Source organism: Zerene cesonia, chromosome 26 (genome assembly GCF_012273895.1).
Source record: "Zerene cesonia ecotype Mississippi chromosome 26, Zerene_cesonia_1.1, whole genome shotgun sequence".
NCBI lineage: Eukaryota > Metazoa > Arthropoda > Insecta > Lepidoptera > Pieridae > Zerene > Zerene cesonia.
In genome coordinates this window covers 1,012,138-1,038,224 of record NC_052127.1, presented here as the reverse complement: position 1 = coordinate 1,038,224, position 26,087 = coordinate 1,012,138, and the positions used below count along the sequence as shown (strand labels likewise).

At 36.9% G+C, this 26,087-nt stretch overlaps 2 protein-coding genes across 2 annotated transcripts in view; one reads left to right on the top strand and one right to left on the bottom strand.

The window, feature by feature from the left end:
* Positions 1–26,087, bottom strand: part of LOC119836902 — a 130,517-nt gene that overhangs the window by 4,031 nt on the left and 100,399 nt on the right. Inside the window, 33 exon segments of the mRNA XM_038362354.1 lie at positions 36–142; positions 343–500; positions 833–1,044; positions 6,806–6,923; positions 7,196–7,318; positions 7,861–7,970; positions 8,345–8,462; positions 9,031–9,202; positions 10,214–10,288; positions 11,550–11,582; positions 12,073–12,144; positions 12,791–12,867; positions 13,249–13,376; positions 13,698–13,821; positions 14,826–15,098; positions 15,441–15,560; positions 16,110–16,187; positions 16,681–16,840; positions 17,487–17,669; positions 18,137–18,232; positions 18,403–18,643; positions 18,980–19,131; positions 19,352–19,509; positions 19,840–19,960; positions 20,188–20,311; positions 20,516–20,642; positions 20,959–21,184; positions 21,942–21,953; positions 22,557–22,711; positions 23,331–23,519; positions 23,804–24,035; positions 24,870–25,028; positions 25,536–25,707. Of these exon segments, the coding sequence (XP_038218282.1) occupies positions 36–142; positions 343–500; positions 833–1,044; positions 6,806–6,923; positions 7,196–7,318; positions 7,861–7,970; positions 8,345–8,462; positions 9,031–9,202; positions 10,214–10,288; positions 11,550–11,582; positions 12,073–12,144; positions 12,791–12,867; positions 13,249–13,376; positions 13,698–13,821; positions 14,826–15,098; positions 15,441–15,560; positions 16,110–16,187; positions 16,681–16,840; positions 17,487–17,669; positions 18,137–18,232; positions 18,403–18,643; positions 18,980–19,131; positions 19,352–19,509; positions 19,840–19,960; positions 20,188–20,311; positions 20,516–20,642; positions 20,959–21,184; positions 21,942–21,953; positions 22,557–22,711; positions 23,331–23,519; positions 23,804–24,035; positions 24,870–25,028; positions 25,536–25,707 (4,605 nt within the window).
* Positions 1,810–5,256, top strand: LOC119836901 (protein wntless). The gene has a single exon (XM_038362353.1). It carries the CDS (start codon positions 3,217–3,219, stop codon positions 4,846–4,848), a length of 1,632 nt encoding a protein of 543 aa, XP_038218281.1. The 5' UTR covers positions 1,810–3,216; the 3' UTR covers positions 4,849–5,256.

Here is a 26,087-nt window from a genome sequence, read left to right as displayed (position 1 = left end):
ACATATTGATGAGTTATTGAAATCAATCGATGTACCTGTACTGTCCAGCGACAAATTAGACCCATGTCTCGATGGTGGTTTTGATCCGGCTCTGGAACCTGGCCTAGAACCTGGTCTAGATCCTCCCGGAGTCAATGTCGACCTGAAGGAATAAATTTAAATATAAAAATGTTTTTTGATACAAAATGTATGGCTTTTCTGTCATTTAAAATAACTAATGAGGTATAAAAATGTTCATCAGTAAGCCGGCCTGCCAATTGGGGATATAATCAGCAAAGGGAAGACACCGTCGCTAAATCTTTTACAAATTACAATTACTCCAATATTATCTAGAACCTTTACCTTGGTACGCTTGGTTTTCTGTATCTTTGTCCCAATCCGCTTGCGGCTTCGTTGTCACTGAGAGAGTCAGGTGTTCCCGCACTCAACGAGGACCTGGAAGCTCGTCCGGCCACTCCACCAGCTGACATTGGCACTGAGCGAGCAGTTCGCTCTCTTACCTATACAAATTAATTATAACAATGAAAATCTGTACGTAATAAACACTAATGTGATGATATAGAATACAATGTAGCTGTATGAATGATGAAAGTAACAATAATAATGTATTAGTGTATGATAAAACTCCATGATCTTGTAAACACATCAAGGCAAATACGTGACTTGTGCATGCCGAACTAGGATGAATTGAAGATCGAGTACAATTAAGTCTCCGGTGGCTAATACACAGAAATTTACAAGTAACTAATAAATACAAACAAATCACAGCTGCAGTTAAGTTAAGGTTGATAAGTGCAAAAACCGCCAAACTATCACACAGCCTATTGATTACCCAGTGATATCCTGGAGATGGTTGGTATCCATGGTGGTGGGTATAATGGTGGGCTCCCGGTGTCGTCGAACCTTGAGATCTTGAGTGGCCGTAAATGAAAGCTTGCTTAGTGCCGTGCGTAGAGCCCACATGCAGCGGATACGAACATGGGAGCTCTTCCCTCTGTCTTAAAGCCTCAAATATTGGCCTCAACTGCTCCATAAACTCTTCGGCTAAACGCATCAATTGGAAATCGGAAGACTTTCATTAAGATGAACGAAAACATTTGAGAACAAATACATTCTTTCATAGTGCCAATCTTTTGCCGAAACGCGAATGTACAGACGGAGTTACGATTAGTCCACACACTAGTCGACGGACACGCGTTTATTTGTGTAATACGGGTGTAAAAGGATCTAGAGGGAAGGACAAACAGAATACATTACCATAACATCCAAATGCGTTCACGTGCCACCTCTCCAATCCAAGTGGTTTCAATGAAAGAAACTAACAACACCAAAAACTACACGAGCTGGTGATTCAATGCTTAGCAGAGCACACTAATGCATACGACAACGCTACGAGCTCATCACATGCTGTTCTCACGACGCAATTGGCTCTTGCAAATGGATACCACGATCCATGTACAAGATTCAACGAAAAAGCAAAATAAAAAGAAAACCCCAAACCGATTGCTCCCTCTATAGCTACTGTGCGTAATATGTAGTACAAGTGCGAAACTATAACTAAACATAACCTGTAGGAATAAATCATATTTATAGTATTATGATTAAAATAAAAATTTATTGAACGCTAAATTACTTACCTTCGTTATTGGTCCGGTGGACGGGGGCGTATTTGTGTTTGAGCGAGGCGTACGCGGTCTGAACGCAGCCATGCTCTGAGACACTCCGTCAGCCAGAATGAATTGCTCCCGTAGTTCGATGTTTGTGCGTCCCTTGGCTGCATGCGGGCGGCGTCCAGTGCAGGAGGTTAAAAGGCAAGGAGTGGGAAGGGTGAAAATAAAACCGTTCGGTAAAAGGGTAGGTTAAACAAAAAAACACCAAAATGTGTCAAAAAACGGGAGACGTGCATTGGAAGTGAGGGGGGGAAAAACAACAAACAAAATCAGAACATGTCAAACAAAGACAAACGCAATAAAAAAAAATGAAATAAAATCAAATCATAATCACGTTTGTAAAAAAAGTGCAATTAGGAATAGGAACAGTAAAATACAATTAGTATTCTCACACCAAATCATATCCATTCATTGTAAACCAACAGCAAGTTATAATCGATTGAAACTTTAAACATAATAATATAATATAACCCTGATCAATAAAATAAAAACTTGATTGAAAAATGTCATTACATTTCATTGTTATCATAAGCACAAAAAAATATCTACTTATCAGTTTTTCCATGTAATATTGTAATATGTACATAATCTTGCAGTTGATTTCCATTTTATTATATTAGTATCTACCAAGTGATATATTTTAATGGCAAATTAAATTCAAAACATGCATAATTACAGAATATACGAAGCAAAACTTTTAAATGATCGTTTGATTTTACATTCCAAATGAAATACCATCTGTATTTATACATAATAAGAATCACTCTAATTATAATAAATTGAATTCTAGCAGTACCAGTAAAATTTAAATAATGAAAAATATTTAATAGCAAAATATAATACACGTCCATTGCAAACATAATATATAAAGCGACACCAACGCATACGACTCGCCTCGTAGGACCTTGTTTCATATAAAAATAATTCTTAAATATAAGATTAAAATCAAAACATAATGTATTACAACAAGGTTCTCGAAGCAAGCCTCACTTCTTACCGAGCGGGCAGCAAGCTTCATGCTGTTCCGGTTTACTCGGATCAGGCAGCGGTAGCACTAATGATACTATTCACGTTTTGGTTTAAAGAAGGAATAACGCAATAAAATAATATAAAAAATAGGAATTTTGGGAGTGGAATGGGCAAAGCAAATACAAATTAGTAAATTAGTAGCAACATCAAATACGAAAAAATTACGATAACTTAGCCGAAAATTTTCTAATTCTAGCTTGGTTTTGGGAATGTTTTGTGTGAGTAATGCAGTGTTTGCAAATAAAAATGATTAATAGTGTACGGGAGTGTGATAAAATTTCATAACATAAGTTTATGATAACGATATTCGACCATATCGTTATCGGTATCGTTACTAACTTTTTTGGTTCGGTTTGATACTGGCAACAACGCAATTGCGCATGTCACTTCAGTAAAGCATCGCTTCGACGGTCGCGTTGTTCTGTACGCGTCGGTCTCGACAATATTTTATAAAAAACATTTTAATGTCTCAAAGTTAATAAGACCTGCTTGCAATTTTATAAATGTGAAAGCAAAAATGACAGGAACAGTGCTTGAAAATCTAAGCGGTCGCAAATTGGCAGTCCTTATATCGTTTTTATTGCTTTGTCAAGTGGTATGTTTTTTGATAGGTGGTTTGGTCGCACCCATGCCGGCAAACGCGCAAACTATCTTAGGAACTGTTTGTAGAGACACGACAAAAGAGAAAAATGACACGACAAAGTGGTTTTACAACCGCGGCAAGGGTCAATGCGAGACCGTTAACCTTGCCGATTTACACCACGACCTGTCAGAATCGGACATTGTTTTCGCTTTCCAAATGCCGATTCCCCGTGAAGGGAAGACTTTTGACTACTCTAGGTGGCAGCAAAACTTGATTGGAGTGCTTCAAATGGACATTAAATATCATTCACAGATGGAAATTAAACCGCATAGTACTGTGACGATCGATGCACGGCTCGCGTATAGAAACAAAGGCGATCCCGACGATGCATGGAAATTATATACGCTCTCTGTTGAAAAAAGAAATCTAGACTGCGATATTGAAATAAAAAGCGAGGAATATTTGTACAATTGCACAGCTATGCCTTTGTTTGAACTCGGTTCACTGTATCACGACTATTATTTATTAAATATTAGACTTCCAGTTGATACAAAGGACATGAATGCGCACATTGGACATATACAAGACATGTGGGTCACGGTGATCAATCAAAATGGAGGATTCACAAAAGTTTGGTTGTCTTTGAAAACAGTATTCTTTCCATGTATCATTGGTATATTGGTTTGGTTCTGGAGGAGGATTCATATGCTGCAACGGAAGCCTGTGCTATTAGAAGAAATGTTATTCGCTCTGGGAATAGCTATGTGTATATTAGACATGCCAATTGAGTATTTAACACTTCATTTCGATCTACCGTTTATGTTGTTACTGAGTGATGTCAGACAGGGTTTCTTCTACGCTAGTTTATTTTCCTTCTGGCTCGTGTTTGCCGGGGAGCACATGTTGATTCAAGAGGCGAAAACTAAGAACACTTTAAGGAAATATTGGCGACATCTAAGCGCTGTTCTCTTGGGATGTGTATCGCTATTTGTATTTGATATGTGCGAGAGAGGTATACAACTGCGAAACCCGTTTTACTCCATCTGGGTCACAGATCTGGGAACAAATCTTGCCCTTTCATTTATAATTCTAGCGGGCATTTCGACCGGGATATATTTCATGTTCTTAAGCTTTATGATATGGCAAGTGTTTGTAAATATATGTCACAAGCGCGAGTCCCTGCTGGCCATGAGTTCAGTACGTCGCTTACACTATGAAGGGATAATATATCGTTTCAAATTCTTAATGTTGGCGACCATGATATGCGCCGCTATGACTGTGATTGGCTTTATTCTTGGACAAGTTGCGGAGGGACAATGGAAGTGGGATGAGAACATTGAATTGGAGTATACATCTGCATTTTTCACCGGAGTGTATGGAATGTGGAACATTTATATATTCGCACTGTTGGTACTGTACGCGCCAAGCCACAAACGTTGGCCTGAGAGCGATACCACATCAGACACTCAGAACTTGAGCGAGGAAATCGAATTTAACCCTATTCCGAGCGAGCGCAGTGAGATATCCTCCCTAACTTCGTTTATCGCTAAGCCTACTGTAGACTAAACTCGTACTTAAGAATCTCATTCTTTAGCTTTGTAGTTCAAAATCAGTATTACGCAATCAACTCAAATAAATAACTTTACAACTCCATGTATAGGAGTACTAAGTAAACATAACCTTGTTGGATATAGATTTAGATGTAAGCTTTATTTTATTTAAAACGTCATAAAAATTCGCTCAGGTAAATCTGAGTCACTCGACATTCTTAAATCAGGTATAGGACCTTGATCTTTTTCAAGCTTGTATGAATTCCTAAATTTGTTTGCCATTAATTTTTCTGTGATATTTTCCATGAATTTTTTATAACGCATTTACATTATGTATTTAATTCGTGTTGCCAGTATCATAACGATATTTAACTGTAGTGTATTTTTTTGTATGTGATTAGCGAATAAATATTTCGAAAGTTTATCGAGACTTTTTATTTTGGACTTTTAATTTTTGTTATGTTGCTTTATTTAATAATTAGCGTAGGTTAGTTTTCAATAGTATTTTTAATCGATTAATTTTACCTAAGAGAGCCTAATTGCCCGTCAAACCTGTTAATGGACGTTTGACTATTGTTAAAGGGTTAACACAACACACATTTTCGCTTTAGGATTGACACTTTGAATTCTTATACCATACTTAACTCACCAATTGACTTTCAATGCTGCTATTAACTAAATTATGCATACATTAGAAAGTCAACAATATAACATTTTTAAGATTATATTCAGAAAACAATTAGAATTTAAATTTTAAAGGCTACCAAAAATATCTATCTAGATTTTTTTTTTTTAATTTCGTCATCATTCAATAGGTAAATAATAAACTCAAATTGTTTTCAAAAATTCTTACGCTAACTTTATAATAGGATAAAACCCAAGCCATGTTTTTAATAGGAATATTATCTTTATTAAAAATATCATTAAATCCCGTTTAAGTGTTAAATCCAGATGAATATTAGTAAAAATATATAATTCACGATTAAAAGATTCGTTCAAAAACATGACTTTATGATCTTGCATTCGATATCCATTGGCTAAATATACATAATTAAAATTATAATAAATTTATATATCAATACAGGATTTCTTGCAAGAAATAAACTTTTGCTTTATATTTGTAAGGGAACTGGTAAGCTATTTCTGTTCTAGAGAATGCAAGAACCATCTCGAATTATCCAAGATTACGTCATTACCTGCGTTCACTAGAATATCCAGTCCACCTACACTACCTAACTCGACAAAACAAACACACCGTAAATGTGAACTTAGTTATAGTATATATAACATATTCCTTTTGTGAACGCAAGTAAATTATATATGGTTGGATTCAGAAATTGTTCTTTTATGTATTTCTATAATTTATATTTGTTATTTCGGAAAGTAACTTAGTCTGAATCCAACGGACACTTTAATATACAGGTGGATAATATTTGCTTACTTTAATTTTATTAATGTTTATAACGTTGTGTTTTTTTTTAATTAACCTTACAGTAAAGTCAGTATAGAATCAAAATATTTTACACTGTAAATAATATTATATGTTTAAGAACAATTTTGGGGTATTTACTATTAGTAATAGTAAGCAAATATTGATTTTATAATGTCCGAGGCTGTGCCATAATGTCTGAGTAAATTTCGAATTAAGTTTACTGTGAAATTTTGTTGGAATATTTTTTGCCAAACAATTTATTCACTTTGCAATGAAATAGTATCAAGTGGCTCAATTATAACTGTCTTTTTTGTGTACTTATAAAACAATTAATTTGAATAATTTATGTTTCAAAGAATCAAACTCAAATGCGTATATAAAAGCAATAAAACCACATTCGAACGTTGACATTCCAAATTCAAATTTGACATTTCCAATTTGACAGGGCAATTGTCATTTTTTATTTTATTTACTCTGACATACAGGCACAGGTTCGCCACAGAGCACACAGCGCACAGAGCGCGCACACGCCGCCACGTACCTCTGCACGGGTCGTTCTTGACGAGGAACTCGTCGAGCGCGACCCAGCCGCCGCCCACGCGCACCATCACCGTGGAGCGCAGGATGCGCACGAGCCGCAGCTTTTGCGAGTCGCCGAACTGTTGGCGGGTTTTTTTGGTTTACTTTTAATATGAGTGTACACAAGAAACAGTTAATGTTGAACGACCGGATATAGGTGTATGATGATTGATGAAATAATGACATAATAGGTAATTCAGTTTTAGAATATCTTGATAATAAATCAACATAAGATTGATAAAACTGTGCAATTAACCAATTTGAACAGCAAACTGTTACGTTTGCTTCAGTATATACACATTAACTCTACAATATACATTTAATACAATGTATTTCCACATCATCCACTCACCCTATACTTCCCTTCCCCAACCTGGAAGACCCTGAACTTCTGCCGACAGGTGCACAGCATCACCAGCCGCTTCACCTCGTCGTGGATCTTGTCAGCGTCCGTCGGTGGGCCGCGACGTTCCACCTATGGAAAAAAAAATATATATATAAAGACCCGAAAAAAAATCAAAACAATACTTTTAATTCACTAAACCTTTTTTCATTTATTAATCACAAAATTATTTGTATACATAATTTTGTTCTTCATTATCAACTGATATGCAATTCAAAAAGTTGTTTCCATTATATTTCCTCTTGTTCAAATGATTATTATTGATTTTTTTTTTATATCTAAACCATAAATTGGAATAGAAATACCTTTAAATTGAATAATTTAGTCAATTAAGTCTTTAGCTATTTAATTGGTGAAGGCTATAAACCTATTAGACGGTACATTTTTATTGTACCAGTTTCTTTTTCATACTCTTATAGTTTGGAAAACAATTATATCGTCTTTTCAACCCATTGCACTTGGTTTTGTTTGTTTTAGGCTCAACTGATTGTAATGGTCCTTTTTTATTTGATAGCTGGTGTCTCAAGAGGGGACTCAGGTTAATTTGCTTTAGTTGAATTTAAAGCTTTTTTGTTTAAACAAGTAGTCTTTTGATAAGATATCCATATCCTCACCCAATCAGGTCTTAGCGCGGCGATGAATTCCTCCCAGTCGATCAGCCCAGAGCCGTTTCTGTCGAACAGGTCCGCCACCGCGCCCATTTCTAGACGCGACGTGTCGAATTCTGCAACAAAATAATATTTTTAGTCCACGTTCAGTTTTCAATGGGAATTTAAAGAAACAAACACACATTGAAACTGGAAATTTGCTGCTATCTATTAAAATTTGTAAAAATTTTAAAAGATTCATTCTCAATATTATAATTTCATTGAATTCTATGAGTGGAACAAGAATAAACATTTTCCTATCTCATATGTTCTCGTGTTAGTTCAAATAAAAAATACAACATAAAAGAAATTAGGTGATTCCCTAAAATAACACCCAAATTGCCCACAATTTACACTAAATACCACATACATTTCTCTTCCAAACCACTACACTCGCTTGAAACCGAGCGTACATCCACACATAACAGGTAATGTAAAGCGAAATACTCACTGGTGTTGATGATGCCGTCGATGAACTCGTTCCTTGGTATAAAGCCATTGTTGTCCTTGTCCATCTTGCGGAACAGGTCCGTGAGACGGGACTTCTTGTGGTTCATGAACTTGAGGAACTGTATGGCGATAAATATGGCAAAGTTGAGTAATGTTATCTAATATAATAAATAGTAATCTGTGTTAGTATAATCTGAGGATCTTCAAAAGTAGAGTGAACAGGTACCTCCTAGGGAAGCGCGCTCCATCTTAGACTACATCTACGCTTACCAGCAGGCGAGATGGTAGTCAAGCGCTTCCCTATCCCACAATAAAAAAATAAAAAAAAAATGTGCCACATAGAAATCAATGAATATTCGCTTGTCTTTTACTCCATAAACCTTCCTACCCTAACTCCTTCTCACTTCTTCTCTATACAATAGACTCTGAACACTACCGTCACGAATTAAGGTGCTGATTTTAATGAATACTTTCTTTACATGGACATTATATCGAGACGCTTTCAGTGACGGAATCGAGGGAATATTTACACTTGAATTATTAATTATTTTCTTTTAAGTAATTTCAATAGCAATCCATAAAAAAACACACAACCTCTGTAGCGTAAGCACTGTTTTTATGAACTAAGAAATTAATATATAACAACTTATTGGACAACTGAATTAATTTCTTTCCATCCCCACTCACCCGCTTCCGCCAGTCGTCCCAGCTGAAGTTGGAGACGCGGCGCAGCTCGCGCAGGTGCGCCAGCCGCTCGTGCAGGCGGCGCTGGCGCTCCCACGCGAGCAACCACACGTGCCGCCAGCGGTCCCACAGCTGCTTCACGCGCGTCGACCTGAACTCCGGCTCGGCGCCAGCGCTAAGTACCGGATTTTACGATTAGCTTGTAAAAATAGCCGCATATATTTATTGATATTAAGACCGTTGATTTTCTTTTGAACTTCTGAGGATACGATAATATCCATATAATTCATTCGGTAATAAAATAGTTGATTTTCTTATTGCACTTCGAGGGTACAATTTAATTTTCAAAGACAGGGGGGTTTAAAAAAAGGACTCGAATTTTTCATTATAATTAGCTAGCTACTTTAAGTATGATGTGATACGATCATTTTTCTGGGATGGATCGTGAAAACTATCCACGAGTAAATGGAACTTTGCGAAAATAAAAAAAAAATCCAAATAAAAAGTATTTTTTCCTTAAATAAATAACTGTAGTTTTGTAACGTATCGAATAGTATTAATTTCAATTTGTAATATACTTAATAATAACAAAAAAATAAATAAATTAAATAACTTACAAAGACGGTAAAGTTGTACATAAAACCACATAAAGAAGAAACAGTTATGGGTGAAAGCTAAATTCACTCTTGTTATACTAAAAACTATTTCGCATTAAAACAATACACAAAACATCATAAGCAAACAAAAACATGCATACGTCCCATTCAAAAACTCATCATGGAAGCAGAGACATTTATTTAAATTAACTCTACGCTACTTTCAAAGCCTCCCACAAGATAGCATTAAAATAAAGCACCCTTCATTTCTATGAGTCACTTCACCCCTCTCGGAATGTCAATGGATGTCGTCGAGTATTATAATGAAAGAATGTATGTACCCACAGATTGAATAAAATGAACGTATGTAAACACACAATGTGGATGGATAATGCCCAGCTTATTTTTGAATTCATTTTCTTTGTAGATCATTTTTAATCTATGCAAGTAAAAACATGTTTTAAGTACCAGTCATTTAGAACGTAAAAAGGACCTATTCGATTATAGTCATTGGCAATACTTGCGTCGTCTAGATTTTCGTCTGATTTTTTTTTGACACCCAACTCTACCTATCTATGGTTGTTCCTTACCTTCCCTTCGGCGGGAACCGCGGCCCGTAGTGCGGCAGGATGCGATCCGGCGAATCTCTGCCGGGGCTCACGCGACTAAAGCAACACAGTTTATCAAAAAAACGCACAGATAATACAAACCCATAGCCAATCTCGCAGTTAGTGTTGTGCTTAGCTCGTTGGAGTTATGTGGTTAGTTGGGAGTTGGCTTAAGATTAATTTTCGGGATTTTTTTTGCAAATGCGCTGTACTATATTCGATTGTATTATATTTAGTTCTTCAATCATAACGGAATGTTTCAATTCTTACTTATTAAAAAAAAAATGGGATGCACCTACTCCAAATTGGAAATATTTTAATATACACAATAAAGTCGCCTTAGTCTTGTAATCGCTCAAAACAAAAAAAAAACAGTTATAACAAAAGTATATACATTATTCAATCTAATAAGCTTTAAGACCCTATATAGCAATAAGGTTTAAAAAGGTACAATGAACCTGCGATACCGGAAATACACTATCTGGTAATACCGATAACGTTAAGCCAACTTCCGGTGCACTTTGCAGAGTGTAATTAAATAAGTACAAACCCATTATTTGTTAGTCGACAGCTGCTACAGAGTTATCCTTAAGCGGTGTTGTAAGTTCAGAAAATTTTTATGAATATTAAAAAATTGTTTTTTTTTTCACATCATGCAAGATAACTTTTTACTGTATAATTTTTTGGATTATAATTTTTAAATGAAGTCGTCCAAATACTTTTACTATATATATTAACGATGCTACATCATGCAAGCAATAAAACCATACCACTTTATTTATTTCAAATACCCTTCCAACCATCCCATGCTATGATATGATTAAAACGATCAAAGAGGAACAATTTGATATATACTTAAAAAAAAAAAACCGGGCACACTTTTTATATATCCACGACTACTAATCTAGCTACTTTAACTACCATATTAAAAGCATAAAAATTCCTCTATTGTCTAATTAAGCTGCGACACACAAAAATATCTAGCTAGGAAATCACTTCAAATGCATTTTGCAAAAAAAAAAAAAAAACATTGAAAATTGAGTTCCAAATTCATTATTAATCTAAAATAATGACCATTCAAAGATAATGTTGTAGATTAAATTGATAATTTATCCAATTTAAGTGTTATCATCAAAATTGCAATGCAAATATTCTACTTAAATCCTTTAAATTAACACCTGTTTGTGAACAATTCGTCTATATAAAGAATAGGAGTTTTTTTTCTTAAATCAATGACACATTAAAATAATGCTTTGAAGTAATTCCCGCGGGCAAAACTCAAATCTAAAATCAATCCTAAAATAAAACCACGTCAAACCTTCCTCTCCTATTTCGTATGTGAATCCTGGACCTGCGCCGGCCAAGCGTGACATAGATGAGACAGAAAGCCACATTTACAATATGTTAGAGCGAGATGAAGCTAGTTCAGTGATTGTACGGTGGGTAGAGAAAGATTGCCATTGGTCAATTCGTAAATTATATTCTTATTTGTAATATTAAAAAAATGTATATATAAAATAAACGATAATACTTGTTGTTGTAATTTCCCAAGCATTCTCTACCCAAGTATTTTTTTTACATAGATTTTTATAAGCTCCTTTATTAATATTATTAATAGTAAAGGGTTAAACATTTAAAATTCAAATTAAAAATAAATTATATACTTCGGACCATTTCAAAACAAAATCTAATAAGACAAAAATCACAACAAAAAAGAGTATTTTTTTAAACAGACCGAAATATTAAACAATTTAATTAGTTGACGAGAAATTAATGAAAAGAAAAACATGAAATAAATGAAAAAATATACTAAAAATAAACCAAAAAAAAAAAATACACACCTATAACGCCTACTGCCATAATAGTCGGGTGACATTGACCTATCTCTATTCAAGTCGTGCTGCGATCCACGCCTATTGGTCACCATGCAATGACGTCACAAGATGGCGGCGAGCGAGTGAAAGAGACAAAACGATGTGAGAACACGTGACAGATGGTATGAAGTGATATTGTACGAAAGCAAAATGTGAGACACACACACAGACAAAATAAATTAAGAAATTATAAGATAAACACATAACTGTTTAATGTGAAATGTGAACATTGCTTCAAGATCATTGTATTAAGGAAATATACTATTGTAATAACATACATACATAATATATAGATTTTCTTTAATGTGAAACCTTTATACGTCTTTTTTATGCCATAAGCGGGCAACAGATCTGGTGGTTCGCCTGATGGTAAGCAATCACCGACCATGAGCATTCGAGCAGGCCCAATTCGTGTCTAAGAATGCTTGATTCCACACTAAAATTTCATAATGCACTTCACACAATAATAGACTTTAATTTGAATAAATTCATAATTAAGGCGATATCAACCTTCACAATTAAGGCGAAAAATTGTTCTACCGTCAATTAATTATATTCTCTTCAGGACCTTGAAACCCCACTGGTCCTCAATAGTAAAAAAATATATATATTTCCCCCATACAAACGATCTGAGCAATAACAATACGACATAAGAAGCCAATCACGCGAAACACTAGTCACATACCCCGGCGTTGCCTTTGTCGCGCTCTTCGCGGACACCTTGCGCGGGGTCGACTCACGGCCTACGCTTTGACTCTTGACCTGATGAAATAAAAAAGCATAAAATGTCATAATTTTTTATTTTTATTTTTACTGACACAGCTATTTTGTATTTATTTGAACTTAATGTTTCATTTAAAATTTGCTCTTATCTGTAAAAAAATCGAGCAGTTCGTGAAAACAGTTTGGCTTACATCTATTTATTCACCCACGGACAAAAGCGACTGTTTATATAGCTCAGCGAGGTTTTCGCGTGAGAGTTACAAACATACATACATAGATCGTCCAAAGTATTCGAATTAACAGCTTTTAACCATATAACTTGCAACAGAAACAATTATAAATGAGTCATTCATATTATTTGACTAACTCCATAGTCTTTAAACTCCCAACTTGGTCCTTAACCTAATCTAGCCCCCTCACCTGGTACGCCTTGCACACCCGGTCCACCTCGTTCTGTCTCTTCTGCGTGTGCTCCATCAGATCCTTGTGGTCTTCTATCAGTCCCTCGAGCACTTCTATGGATTCCGGCAGGGGTTCCGCTTCGAGGGCTGAACGAAAAACGATGGGTATATTAAAAAAACTATAGAATTAAAAAGCTTGGTTGCACGCTAGGCTGGCTAGCTTCGATTTTGTGGAAATTAGACTACATTTCTGAAGTGAAACAACGAAATATTCATAAAAGCGACAATCATCATACTTCTTCATTTAATTTGTAAATAAGAAAAAAGTAACTGAAATTACAATCGTTAAAGTAAGAACATTCCACGTCTTTTTTTGGTCATATCTTCATATTCATATCATAATTACCAAATCCAACCTAACATAGTAAAAAAAGAAACAAAAAAAAAGAATTTTGTCTTTCCACATACTTATGAGCGTAGTCTCCAAGCCGCTGAGCCACTGCAGCAGCTCCTCGAGCACCAGGTCGAGGTCCTTCAGACTCTGCATGTGCGTCTCCAGCTTGCCGCCGCGTTGCATGGCCCATTGCCAAACCTGCACGCGAATGGTCAATTCAAATTTCGAATGTAGATACAAATTTAAAAATATAATTTAAATTCAGATTCAAATTTCGAAATACAATTGGAATTACTATTTGAATACAATTCTTTATTACAATGAACAGAGTAGTGTTTGAAAATTTAAAAGGTTACAAAAAAAGCGTGAGGTGGGCTTGACATCTGCCTTTTTTACTGTAGGCTTAATAGCCTAAGCCTAAAATGTCTAAGGCGGATTACCGCCTTAGACGTTTTTGTCACATTTCTTATAAAAAGCAAGAAAAATAGCTTAACTATTTCAGTAATTTGTAAGTATTGTAAACCCCATTTTTATAATAACAAAAAAAAAACAATACTAGAAGTAAAAGTAACATTTATATTCAAAAACAACAGACCTGACCGGCCGTAACTTTACTAAAAATCCTTATCACTGGCAACACTGACACCATGAGTGTTCGCGGTTTATTCCCATCCATTTTTTATTATATTATCAAACAAAAAAACAAATAAATACTGTGGCATTTATGCCACTGTCGCGTATCAACTAAATTTCGTAATAGGGCAAGGAAATTACAACGGATAAGATACGTTTTGATAAATATAATCTGTAAAATCGATTGCAAATCATTTAATCTTCCTGTAAGCTCTATCTGCCCAAGGTTACATTATATTATGGCAATGATATCTTCTCGTTTGCATTTACATCGATGATAATAATAAATTAAAAAACATTCACAAAATGAATTTAAATGTAGACACTACAAATTTAATAAATATTTATCTGTTAATTAAAATTTTATTTTAATTAACAGATAAATATTTAGAAATCGTGCTATGACGTGTTATAGCAGTACTAATTCCAGTGTGGGAAAGTAATGGAGCTAGACTAGTTATTTTCGCGTTTGTCACCTCAGAACATACGACTGGGTGAACCGATTTTGATGAATCTTAATTATATAACAAGTATTAAATTAAGTTAAAAAGAAATAAACGACGACAAACCTCATCCCATCTGCTCTGTATGATCGTGATCCAGTGTTTGATGACCGTCACGGCGTCCGGGTGCGCCTTCCCCAGTATAGAGTGGGCGAGCGATATCGTGTCGTCCTTGTCCCTCTTCTTCTCGTCCAGCTCCTTCACGAACTTCTCGTGCTCCCTCATCTGCTGCTGCGTCTCCTGTTCCCCTTCGGGCAGCTGGCCCGAGAATCGAAGCTTGGTCTCAGCGTCCGAGAGCCACTCCAGCAGCATATTCACCGATTTGTGGAGCCGCTCCGCCTGGAAGAGGATACTTTTTTTAGAACAGGTGTCGATTGATATTTGATTATTCATTTAGTACATAAGTCGATATTGAGATTATAGTGTGAACAGATTTTATTATAGCTAATACACTGATTATTGCATTGTTTTATTGAGAGGTATTTTCATATATGTAGTGATTTGACTAATTTTTAATAAAAAGATTTATCCGCCCTCAATGGAAACATTAAATAAAAATCTATCGTCATCGTTTAAAACAGTTTGTGTCTAATGTAAAAAAAAATAAATTATGGTTCGTTCAAAGGAAACTTCTCTCAAAAAACATTAAGAAGAGATGATAAGAGTCGGTAAGAGTGTTACCTCTTTAAGAGCAGTTTCCAACTTCTGCGCTTTCCTCTCGCTGAGCGTGAGCACATTGTCCCACGCTTGCTTCAGTTCGCTGCACTGTTGTTTGATGCTTAAAGCGTCTTCGGCTGGTACCTGTATACGAATTAAATATAGATCATCATCATCATAATCATCATCATAATCATCATCATCATCATCATCAATCATCATCACTAAGGTTCACTTATTTTTATAAAGATAAATACGCCTTGCTTGTATGATGCTTTAATAACTAAATGAACAATTCAATCGGACAATCATCACCATCATCATCATCATCATCATCATCATCGTTAGTCAACATTTGTTCACACTACAGGAATATAAGTCTCGCATGAGGCATCAAACCAGCGTCAAAATGACTTACAGTTTTGAACCTATTGAAAAAGGTATTTTTGCAGTTTGTTTATTTATAACGATAACTTCTTACTGAAAGGTTAGTTTTCTGAAAAACATTTTGGATTTTATAAATAAAATCGATGTATGTAATATTAGTGACTATATAAACGAAAAATGTCAAATTAACATGAAAAGGGCAAGCAAGAGTTTCTTGCTGGGTCCTCTCTATAGATTCAAAAACGTTTCTGAAGGGTAGTTGCATAAATTGAATGTTTAAATTGATGTTGGATTTGATGAACTCACCGTCGCTTCTAGATCTTTTCCAGTCTTCATAACGGACTGCATTTGTTGTTCGCGCGAGTGGAGGTCTTCCTCGAATTGCTGCAAATAATTTAGACATTTAAAACTGTTCTTGTAGTGGGTTTAGAACTTTTAGTATTTTTCTTGTATTTCATAAGGTAACGGTCAGAACATACTAACATTTTTCTGAAATTTATGCTGATGTGGAGACAATTCTGTTATCATTACTTATATTTGCATAAACCAAAACATATATCTATATATTTTAGTTTTTCACCTCAATAAACTGAAAGGAATATTTATTCGTCAGAAGTGTGTGTCAATAAATGTTAATTACGATACAAGGACTAGAAATGTCCCATAACCCAGTGCCTACACCTTACGCTCGATCTGTGCCATCATAGTATCCAAGCCTAATACACTAAAAACGGCTATACTCCTGAAAATGGCAATATACACCAATCCCCCCTCCTCAAGTCCCTGCACCCTCCGCCCTACCCCAAGTCCTCGCGGACCCGCCCCCGCCCCCGCTCGCGCCCCCGCCCCCGCCCCCGCGCCCGCCCCCCTCGCACACCTTGTGCTGCTCGATGAGCGCCATGACGGTGTCGAGGTCGCCGTGCAGCGGCGCGTCGGCGGCGAGGCGCGCGCGCTGCCGCCCGAGCCACTCCAGCAGCGCCGACATCGCGTCCTTGAACTGCCCGGAGTACAGCAGCGCTTCCTCCAGCCGCCGTTGTCTGTAGCACCGGTTAGTAGCAAATCATTGTCGAACATTTGTTTATTAATTAGCCATATTGAAGAAGCACTTTTGACATAAAACAAGTTTAAACATTTACCACCGGTTCGGAAAGCAGTTTCTAAAGAGAAGAGTCGGCAAGAAACTATGAAGATCACTGTATAGTATAAAACAAAGTCGTTTTTCGCCGTCGAAATGTCTGTATGCTTAGGTCTTTAAAATTATGCAACCGATTTTGATGGCGGGTTTTTTTTAAGATAGAGTGATTCAAAATAAAGGTTTACATGTACACTAGCTTCCACCTGCGTCTTCTTCCGTGTGGAATAGTTGCTTTGGAATAACGCTAACTCGCAGCGCACGCAGGGGAAGCTTTCAAATGAAGAAAAATCCCTCGATTTTAAAACATTGATGAGTGGAGCATCAATTATTGGTCTTCCTACCTTCCTCAATAAATGGTCTATCTAATACTGAGAGCATCTTTCAAATCGGACCAGTAGTTCCTGAGATTAGAGCATTCAAACAAATTCTTCACTTTTTAAAATTAGCATAGATTTTAGATTATCTCTGCATACTATTATTATCATACGACTTTTCATATTTAAAAACAGCACGTAAAACCGCGCTACCATATGGCCAGTCCAACCCACCTGTCAACGGCCTTGGAGCAAACGCTGGTCCACTTGGCCTTGAGGTCGGCGAGCATGTCGCGCAGCGCCGGCTCGTCGCCCTTGGGCGCGCGGTCCTTCAGCGCCTTGCCGGCCTTGCTGGTCTGGTCGTACGCGGGCTGCTTGGACGCCAGCGACTTTTGGAACTCGCGGTGTTTCGTCAGTCTGTTGGCAAATTTATTTATGTTCCGTTTGTCATCATTTTTCAATGTTGGCAGAAGCAGGAATTGCAATTAAACTTAAATATGAATTGGACATGATTTCACTGTAAGATAATGCAGTTGTCTTTTACTACTTTTAAGATAAAGGTGTAGTGAGATTAGAGAGAATTAGAGTAGAAATAAGGATTTCTACTCTAATTTATTGCTAATATCGACACAATTACACAATAGACCTTCTTGTTGTAAACAGTGATATTATTAAACGTGAATATGTGCATATTGCCTAATTATTATTGTTTAAAATACACTTTTTTTTTTAATATATTTCGGTCACACAAGAATTTTTCACAGTGTCTCTCTATCTCTTTTATTATTAATATTTACTTCAAATTAATAACTTTTCTCATCAATGCCCACAATGACACATTTTTCACACACAATTTATATATGCAATATACAATATATACACACCTCTGTTTGATCTTCTCTGGGTCGTTAACGTTCGCTTCAGAGTTCAATTGGTCGAGCTGTTGTTCGGTGTCGTTCAACCAGTTCATTAAGTTGTTCCTGGAAGAAATGCATATATAATAACTTTTTTTTTTATTTTCAACTATAAATTTAATTGTAAGAACTGGACCAACTTTAATTTTTTTATTTGACTACGCGGGCGAAATGCTAGTAGACTATATTTTATATATTTTTAGGGACATCCATACTATATATCCTATCAAACTCACCACATATCCGCGAACTCCTTCGCCTCCTTCAGCCCATGGTCGAGGGCCCGGGTCCTCTCTGCGGCCCTCGCTACCACCCTCTCCCAGCGGTGCTGCACAGACACCAGCAGGTTCTTGATCAGTATCACGTCCTGCTTCTGGCTGAAGTACTTCAGGTGGGTGCCCTTCTTGTCCAACTGCAGCATGGTCTCGCGGTGTGTGGACACTTCCTTTTGGAAGGCTTTGTGCTCTTCCACTTGGGCTGGAAGAGTATTGTCAAGTTAGAATATTATTTTGGACAAAAAAAGCTAAAAATAAAATCAAGTGCTCATCTTACTATTACCTGAAATTTTGCAATGTATTAATCAAATTCCGTTTTTTGTGAATAAACAAATTGTTTGTTGTATTTTTTTACAAATATTTTGCTTGCTTAATTAATTATTTAATTAAAATAGAATAACCAATTCTAAATGTCTTAAAACTAACACAATGGACTCAAAGACCCAAAATGGACACAACCAATCGACAAATCAACTAATTGTCTCTTTATTTGCCAGCTAAGGAAAATTAATCTTACGGCAATAAAATAATAACTTACACAACAAAGTCTCCATAACCCTGGACACGGGTTTGGCGGAAGTCAGCGTCTTCTCGGCGGAAGTGAGCCAGTCGACAAACGATTGCAGCGCATCGTGGAACTCCGTCGCTTCCTTCAGCGCTATCTCCAGCTTTATCTTCTTGTCTGATGCTCTGTTTATTAATAAAACAAAATATTATATGGGGTAAAGTAAATAATAAGTTTTTCTCGACCTGATCTTATTATTAGTTCGAAGAAATAACTACTAATATTATGATCTAGAATTTCTTATAATAACTAGTTTCAGAAAACATTGTTCAATCAACTTTTTGAAATAAACTTTTTATATTATTTAAATAGACTCTGTTAACATTTAACTCGACAATAAAGTACCTAGACGTGACGTTATCCCATCTCGATTTCAAGTTCTTAAGATTGAGGTGCAATTGCGACGTGGGGTTCGGCTTCTCCTGCCTCTTGATGTACTCCTGGCCCTGCTGCAGCACAGCCTCCACCTTCGGCCGGTTCGCCTCTATCTCGTTGTATACCTCCTATTAAAAAGCATAAATAATGTTGAATAACAATTTCTACAAAATATCAATAAGTTTAGTTTTATTCGATGATAGAATAAGATGATAAAGGAATAATAAAAAAAAACAGAATATCCCAGAAACTGTGGCATCATAAGTATATTACCGAATAGCAAAAAACTATATTTTGTAATAATTTTCTAATTTTTTAATCTTAAGATAGGAGTAGAATGCCTAAAAGATCACAGTCGCTTAATACCACTCTCACGAAGTAAACCAAGCGATTACGACACGCCATTACAGATAAATAAGCCGTCCATTTTTTTTTTCATCTACCCTCCAAAAACGTACCATAAACCGTTCAAGTTGTTCAGTGGCAGTCTCCGGCAGACCGCCGACCGGCTTGGATGCCACCACCACGCTGTCCACTTCCGACAGCCATGAGAGGAGATCGCCAATTTCTGCGTTGAAGCTGTTTGCAAAAAGGAATAAATAAATTACAAACAAAGCTCAGATTTTATTTGTGTTACTGCTTTTTAGCACTAATTTTCTACTAACTTGTTGAAAACTTGTTTTGTAAATAGAATGTCTATTATTAGTGTGTCAAAACTAAATAAAAAATCTAATTTTTACAGCATTAAATGTAACTTTTTAAATACTTTGAGAATGAATATAAAAAGAAAAGCTCCTTTTACTTACCTCTGTGCTTCTCTAAGAGCGTCCTCGAGTTCCGATTGTCGGTCTCTTGCCTTCTGCTGCAATTCGCGCCATTTCCTGTTCAGTGTTGCGAGTTTCTCTGCAGTTTCACCGGCTTCATCTGTGCCTGTGTAAAAAAAATCAATATTAATATATTATTCTTAACTGAATTATTTAAAAAAATAATAAAACAATTTATTGATTTTCTTGATAGGATGACAAAGGATAATTTTGACACACTGATTTTTTATTTTTAAAATAGAGCAAATCTAATATGATAATAATAATATATTTTATTATATCTATCTTATAAACAAATTTGTGAACTTACCGTGATGCACTATGTGTGCACCAGCTTCGTTGAGAGTGTCCACGCTGGCCTGGTGCGCCGCGATGTCGTTCACGACTACCTTCAACTTGGCCAGTTCCACCTCCAGTATTTGAGGGTCTCCAGCAACCTGACGATACAAAGCATTAGACAAATTATATAGAACGCTTTAAGTTTTAGAATACTTTCAAATAGTCCTTCGAGCCGCCGCATGTACAAATACAGAAAATTTCCTGGAACGACTCTTAAGACTTTTAAGATTTGATTAAAATCTGTGTCCATCGCGGACAAACAATGTGACGCGTAATCTCTACATACCTACAAAATTCTCGTCACAATGTTAGTGATAACTAACTCCTCCTCCGAAATGGCTGGATCAATTGTCATGAAATTTTGTGTGATATCGAGTATATCTATATGATAAGTAGGAAGGATAAGATGCTCACCGGTGTCAAAGTGTCAAGCGTGTCGCTGGTGTGCTGGATCCAGGCCAGCGTGTCCCGCAGCGCGTGCTGCAACTGGCCCAGCCGCAGCAGAGCCCGCTCCAGCTGCTGCTGCCGCTCCACCATCCCGCGGAGCAGCGCCGACCACCTCGCGTTCACTTCCGTTAGCGGCTGCTTGATGGCAGTCGCTTGTTCTGATGACGTTCTCTCCGTGAGTTCCGCCGCTTGTCTGTTGGTTGGATGCGATGTTTGATTTCAGTTTTGAATATAGAACCTCAGAAAGATTGGAATTTTAATTAAGTTGTGTTAACTTATGGAATATGTTAATATAATAAGTTGTTTTAAAGGTACTATTTAATTCTATTTTGATGCAGTGTTCTAAGAGCGTTCCTTTTTCGTTTTTTTTTAAATATGATATAATGTTCTATGTTGTTAAAACTTAAAAACTAAACAATAAGGACACTACTCAAGACATAAGCTGGTTTATTACATTAAGAGCTGGACATACGTTTACAGTTCCACACTTTTCGAAGCAGAATTAAAATAGACGTCCACTCAAATGTTATTTTACTTTCTTTTACTGTAGCTTTGAAAACTACGAAAATACAATAACGCAAACATAAATAAGTTTAGTTAGTTACATGCACGTAGGTAGCAGCTGTGATTCTGATTTATCAATGACTTATTTTTACTTATATACAATAAAAAAAAAATGAAGCAATGTTGATTTTTTTAACAAATTATCCCAAGAATAGTAGCAAGAAGTTATATTATACAGTTTCAGATGAAAAAGACCCAAATGAATGTCAGTGGAAAACAATAAATAATAATAAAATAGTGTTCGTTGACTCAGAATCACAACTTTAATAAAACAGGGGACATACAAACGTATACGCGCGGGAACAAACTACAAAGTGGCTCATACAATACAATACACAAGCGACACACAAACATTTTTTTGATATAATTCTGATATTCATCCTTGCCTCATCAGACTCCTGTTGGTGATTGCCAGATTCGTGGAACGGGAAAAGAAACTTTATATTAGTGGCTTATTAAAACATACGCTGGATAATCTATTCTGTTTTGGGATTGGTCGGTGCGATTAGTATGGGTTAACCCATAACCTTAGAGGATATACAACGGAGGATCATAAAACAACGGATTTAAAACACGATTTTCTTCATTGTGATAGAATTGATTATTTTGATATTGCTAATTGACATAAATCGTGTTTTAAACCCGTTATGTTAACTCGAAGACAATGCAGTGTTCACTTTACTTATTATCTTAAACAGACATTTCTGCATTTGGACCGAACTGTTACCTAAAATATGCTATTATATAAAAATAGCACAATATACTCTTAAAGTGGTCCTGTAAAGAACTGCTCAAACGGGGTATGAAAAGTTAAAGTTATTAGCTGCCAGTACTTGAAATTGCAACCGTTGAATTTTATATATCAGTCTATCAGGTGACAAGTTTCAGCTGTATTTTATTGAATTGCTTTATATACTAAATTAATATAATATACGTGAATTCTTTTCAAAAACTATTCAGACCTCTATCACTCTATACCGTAATATTTTAAAGCGTCTTACCTATTTAAAGCTTCAACCTTCACCATGTGCGGGTCGACTTCGGTCTTGAAGGCTGCAAGTTGCGCGATTTGTCGCTTCACGGCGTCGATGTCGGAGCCCAGGGGTCCCATTTTGGCGAACTTCTCTTCAGCCGTGTCGAGGAATTCTTGGAGATTCTATGGAAAATGTATCGTGGGACTGTTATTTTAATATTCGATGATGCTTCTTCCATATAAAGTTTATATCTAGACTTGTTTTTAGTATTGGGATTCTTATAGATTTTAATGTGTATTGATAGTTATAATGGGCATTGGTAGTTTTCTTTTAGTAAACCAGATCATTCATAAGTGCTTCTGTAAGAAATCTAATTGAATAAATAAATGTTTGAGTTTTATTTCAGTCAATGCCATGCCTTATTTATATTGCTTCTTGTAACTCATTAATGTATAATAAAAAGTTTCAAACTTGAATGTTACAAGTTAGTTTGTCATAAACGATGGTGGTATAATTACCAAACTTATAAAAAGGATCTATGATATTATGAGATTATAGCGCAATTGGCTTCTTTATAACAATTGTTATAGAATCATTTATTTTTTAGAACAATTATTAGAACGTTCACTTCGGTTTAATTAAAGCAATTTATTAGCATTAAAAAAAAATATCTGAATTTTTAAGTTATACCACTACCGTTCTAATTACTAATTTGGCCCTAAACACTTTTCCAAAATTTTACCCAAAACTTCCCAAATTCATTACCCTACAGCAAACTTCTTATAACCAGCCGAAACTCACCTGCAAGGTATCATGGAACTCCATGGCCTTCTCCATGGCGTCGATGAGGTTCTCCTCCCGCCTCGCGTACAGCGCCGTGATGTTGTCCCACGCCGTGTCCAGGTCCTCGATGTGCTTCTTGACCTCCGGCTTGTCTGGCTCGCCGCAGATAGACATCAGCGTGGACCCAGTTTTGCGCACTTTCTCCACCTGGATTATATTACCGGCGTTATCGTGGGAAGCGGAAGGCGACATACATTTTATTCGACTTGGGAGCAAATGTAAATGTACATTTGCACTATTTCTGACTAGAGAAATAACTTGGGACATTATACTTGAGGAAGATTTTTTTTTAATTTACGCCTCGTGATTTAACTAGAATTATTGATATATGTCCAGAACTCTAGTTTTAGGAGTAGAAGTAGAATTCTTTTAGATTTCTATTTCTCATTTAATATTGAGATGTAGGGTCTATCCCGGTGGTGTTGGCTCACCTCCGGCTTGGTGTGGTCGATCTCGTGGCGGATCTCCTGCAGCTGCAGCTGCTGGTGCTGGATGCGGTGCGGCTGCGCGGCGGGCGGCGGCACGGCGGCCAGCGTGTCCTCCAGCTCGCCCAGCTGCGTCATCACGGCCTCCAGCTGCTCCCAGAAGCGCTTGGCCAGCTCCAGCGCGCTGTCCAGCGACTGCCCGCGGTTCGTGCTCGACCGTTGCACTTCGTCCCATAGCCTTAAGAATTTCAATACGTTCATTGGTCAAGTTTTAAAATAATATTTTATTTTTGATTTGATTATGGTGATGCAGAATTCATATTGCTTACCAATAATACAGTGTACACAATTCGTCAAAAAATTTAATACAAATTTTATAAATTTATACTATATTTTATAAACATATTTTTTTATTTATATCAATGACTAGCTTTTACCCTTGGCTTTGCCTTGCCTCATCATACTCCTTCCTAATGAATCATTCTAAAGATTTAAACGTATATAAGGACAGACAGGAAAACGACGGGGAGTCCCGTCGTATACAATCTGGAGGTCTTCAAGAGAAGTGTGAGCCCACGCCTCAGCTCACCATCCGGCGAGATCTTGGTCAAGCGCTGGCCTATCTATACTATTATTATAAACCTGAAGAGTTTGTTTGTTTGAACGCACTAATCTCAGGAACTACTGGTCCGATTTGAAGAATTCTCTCAGTGTTAGATAGACCATTTATCGACGAAAGCTATAGGCTACATATGCACCACGGGCGAGGCCGGGGCGGACTGCTAGTTTTGAAAAAAAAAAACCATGCATTACACACTTCACCCTCATAAGAGGCCTGTGTCCCAGCAGTGGGAACTTTTAATAATAATACGGGCTCGTTTTCAAGTTCAAGCGCCTATTTTGCGTGAAAGAAAAGGAGGGGGGTAGCCAGTCAAAGCTGGAACCATCCCAGCTCCTCCATGAAGCTAAGCAGCTTGTGTGGGCTGCTGAAAACCTCAGGGAGGGACCTAGGACAACCCAAATTGTGGGAACATTTATGGGCTGGTGATGATGATGATGATGCATTACATACTTATTGAGCTTGTCCAGCTTGGCGCGTATGTCCCGGACGGCGGGGTCGGCGGGGCGCGCCTTGCCCATGACGTCGGCGGCGGCGCGCTGCACGGCGCGGTACGCCTCCTCGCGCTTCTCCAGGTCCTCTATCAGCGCGTTGTTCTCCTCTATCTGGTCCCTGCGCGACGCGTCACGTGTTATTGGTGCGTACACGATAAATAATGCAGTATTTTTATGGCCGGATGGCTCGAGAACGACATGTTATAATATGTGGAGTTGTGGAAAGAAAAACAGTACAGTTTAAGAACCCACTTTTTATATTGGAGCGTCAGTCAACACATGTTAATCGCTAACATTTTTATAGAGAATATAGTGTACTTATAATTGCTAAATTGTTGTTGTAACAATAACATTCAGAACCAGGAAAGTAATAATTTGGTCCTTCGAGCCGGATTAATTTTAAAGACATTTCTTGTCGTATGTGTGTGCGAGCCTGCAGCCGCACCTATTATAACTTCCCACAGGCTCTTATTTGTCATCATCGATAATGGAGCTAGTGGGTCGCCTAGCAAGTGCTACCAGCTACCACCAGCACCAGCATGAATTATGGAACGAAACACAGTAGCATGCTACTGTTTCACGCCGGTCTTCAATGAGGGTAGGACGCAAGGTATGAAGTGCGTACTGTATCTTGTGCGGGTGCGCGGAGACGGGCTCGGCGCGCTGCAGCTGGTCGGCGGCGCCCGCCAGCGCGCGCACCATGCCCTCCAGCCGCTCCGCGAACACCGACGACTCCTGCAGCGCCTGGTTATACGGAAATCATTCTATTAATAATACGATTTTCGCATCATTGCGGCCTCACAGAGTGGGTACCTTGCAAAATTTGAATTTATATATAGGTCAGAGCATAACGCTGAGAGCGACTGTAGACTGATTGGACTACATAGTGGCAGCACCTGGTTATATACAAATAATAAAAATAATAACAAAGTCGTATTATTCAGTCCTTATAAAGTTGGTATGTTACAGTAACTTAGGCTACTTTTTACCTGCAATTTGATTACAACACGTGTGTAGTATATGGGTGACGTTTTTGAAGTAATTTTTTTTACTACTTTTAAAAATTCGAATGCTTTACTTTCTATTACTTGTAAATGATGTAAATCTAAAAATTTATATTTTACTTTGCAATCAAACATAGTTATATCTCAATTAGAGATACTACTCTTAATAAAAG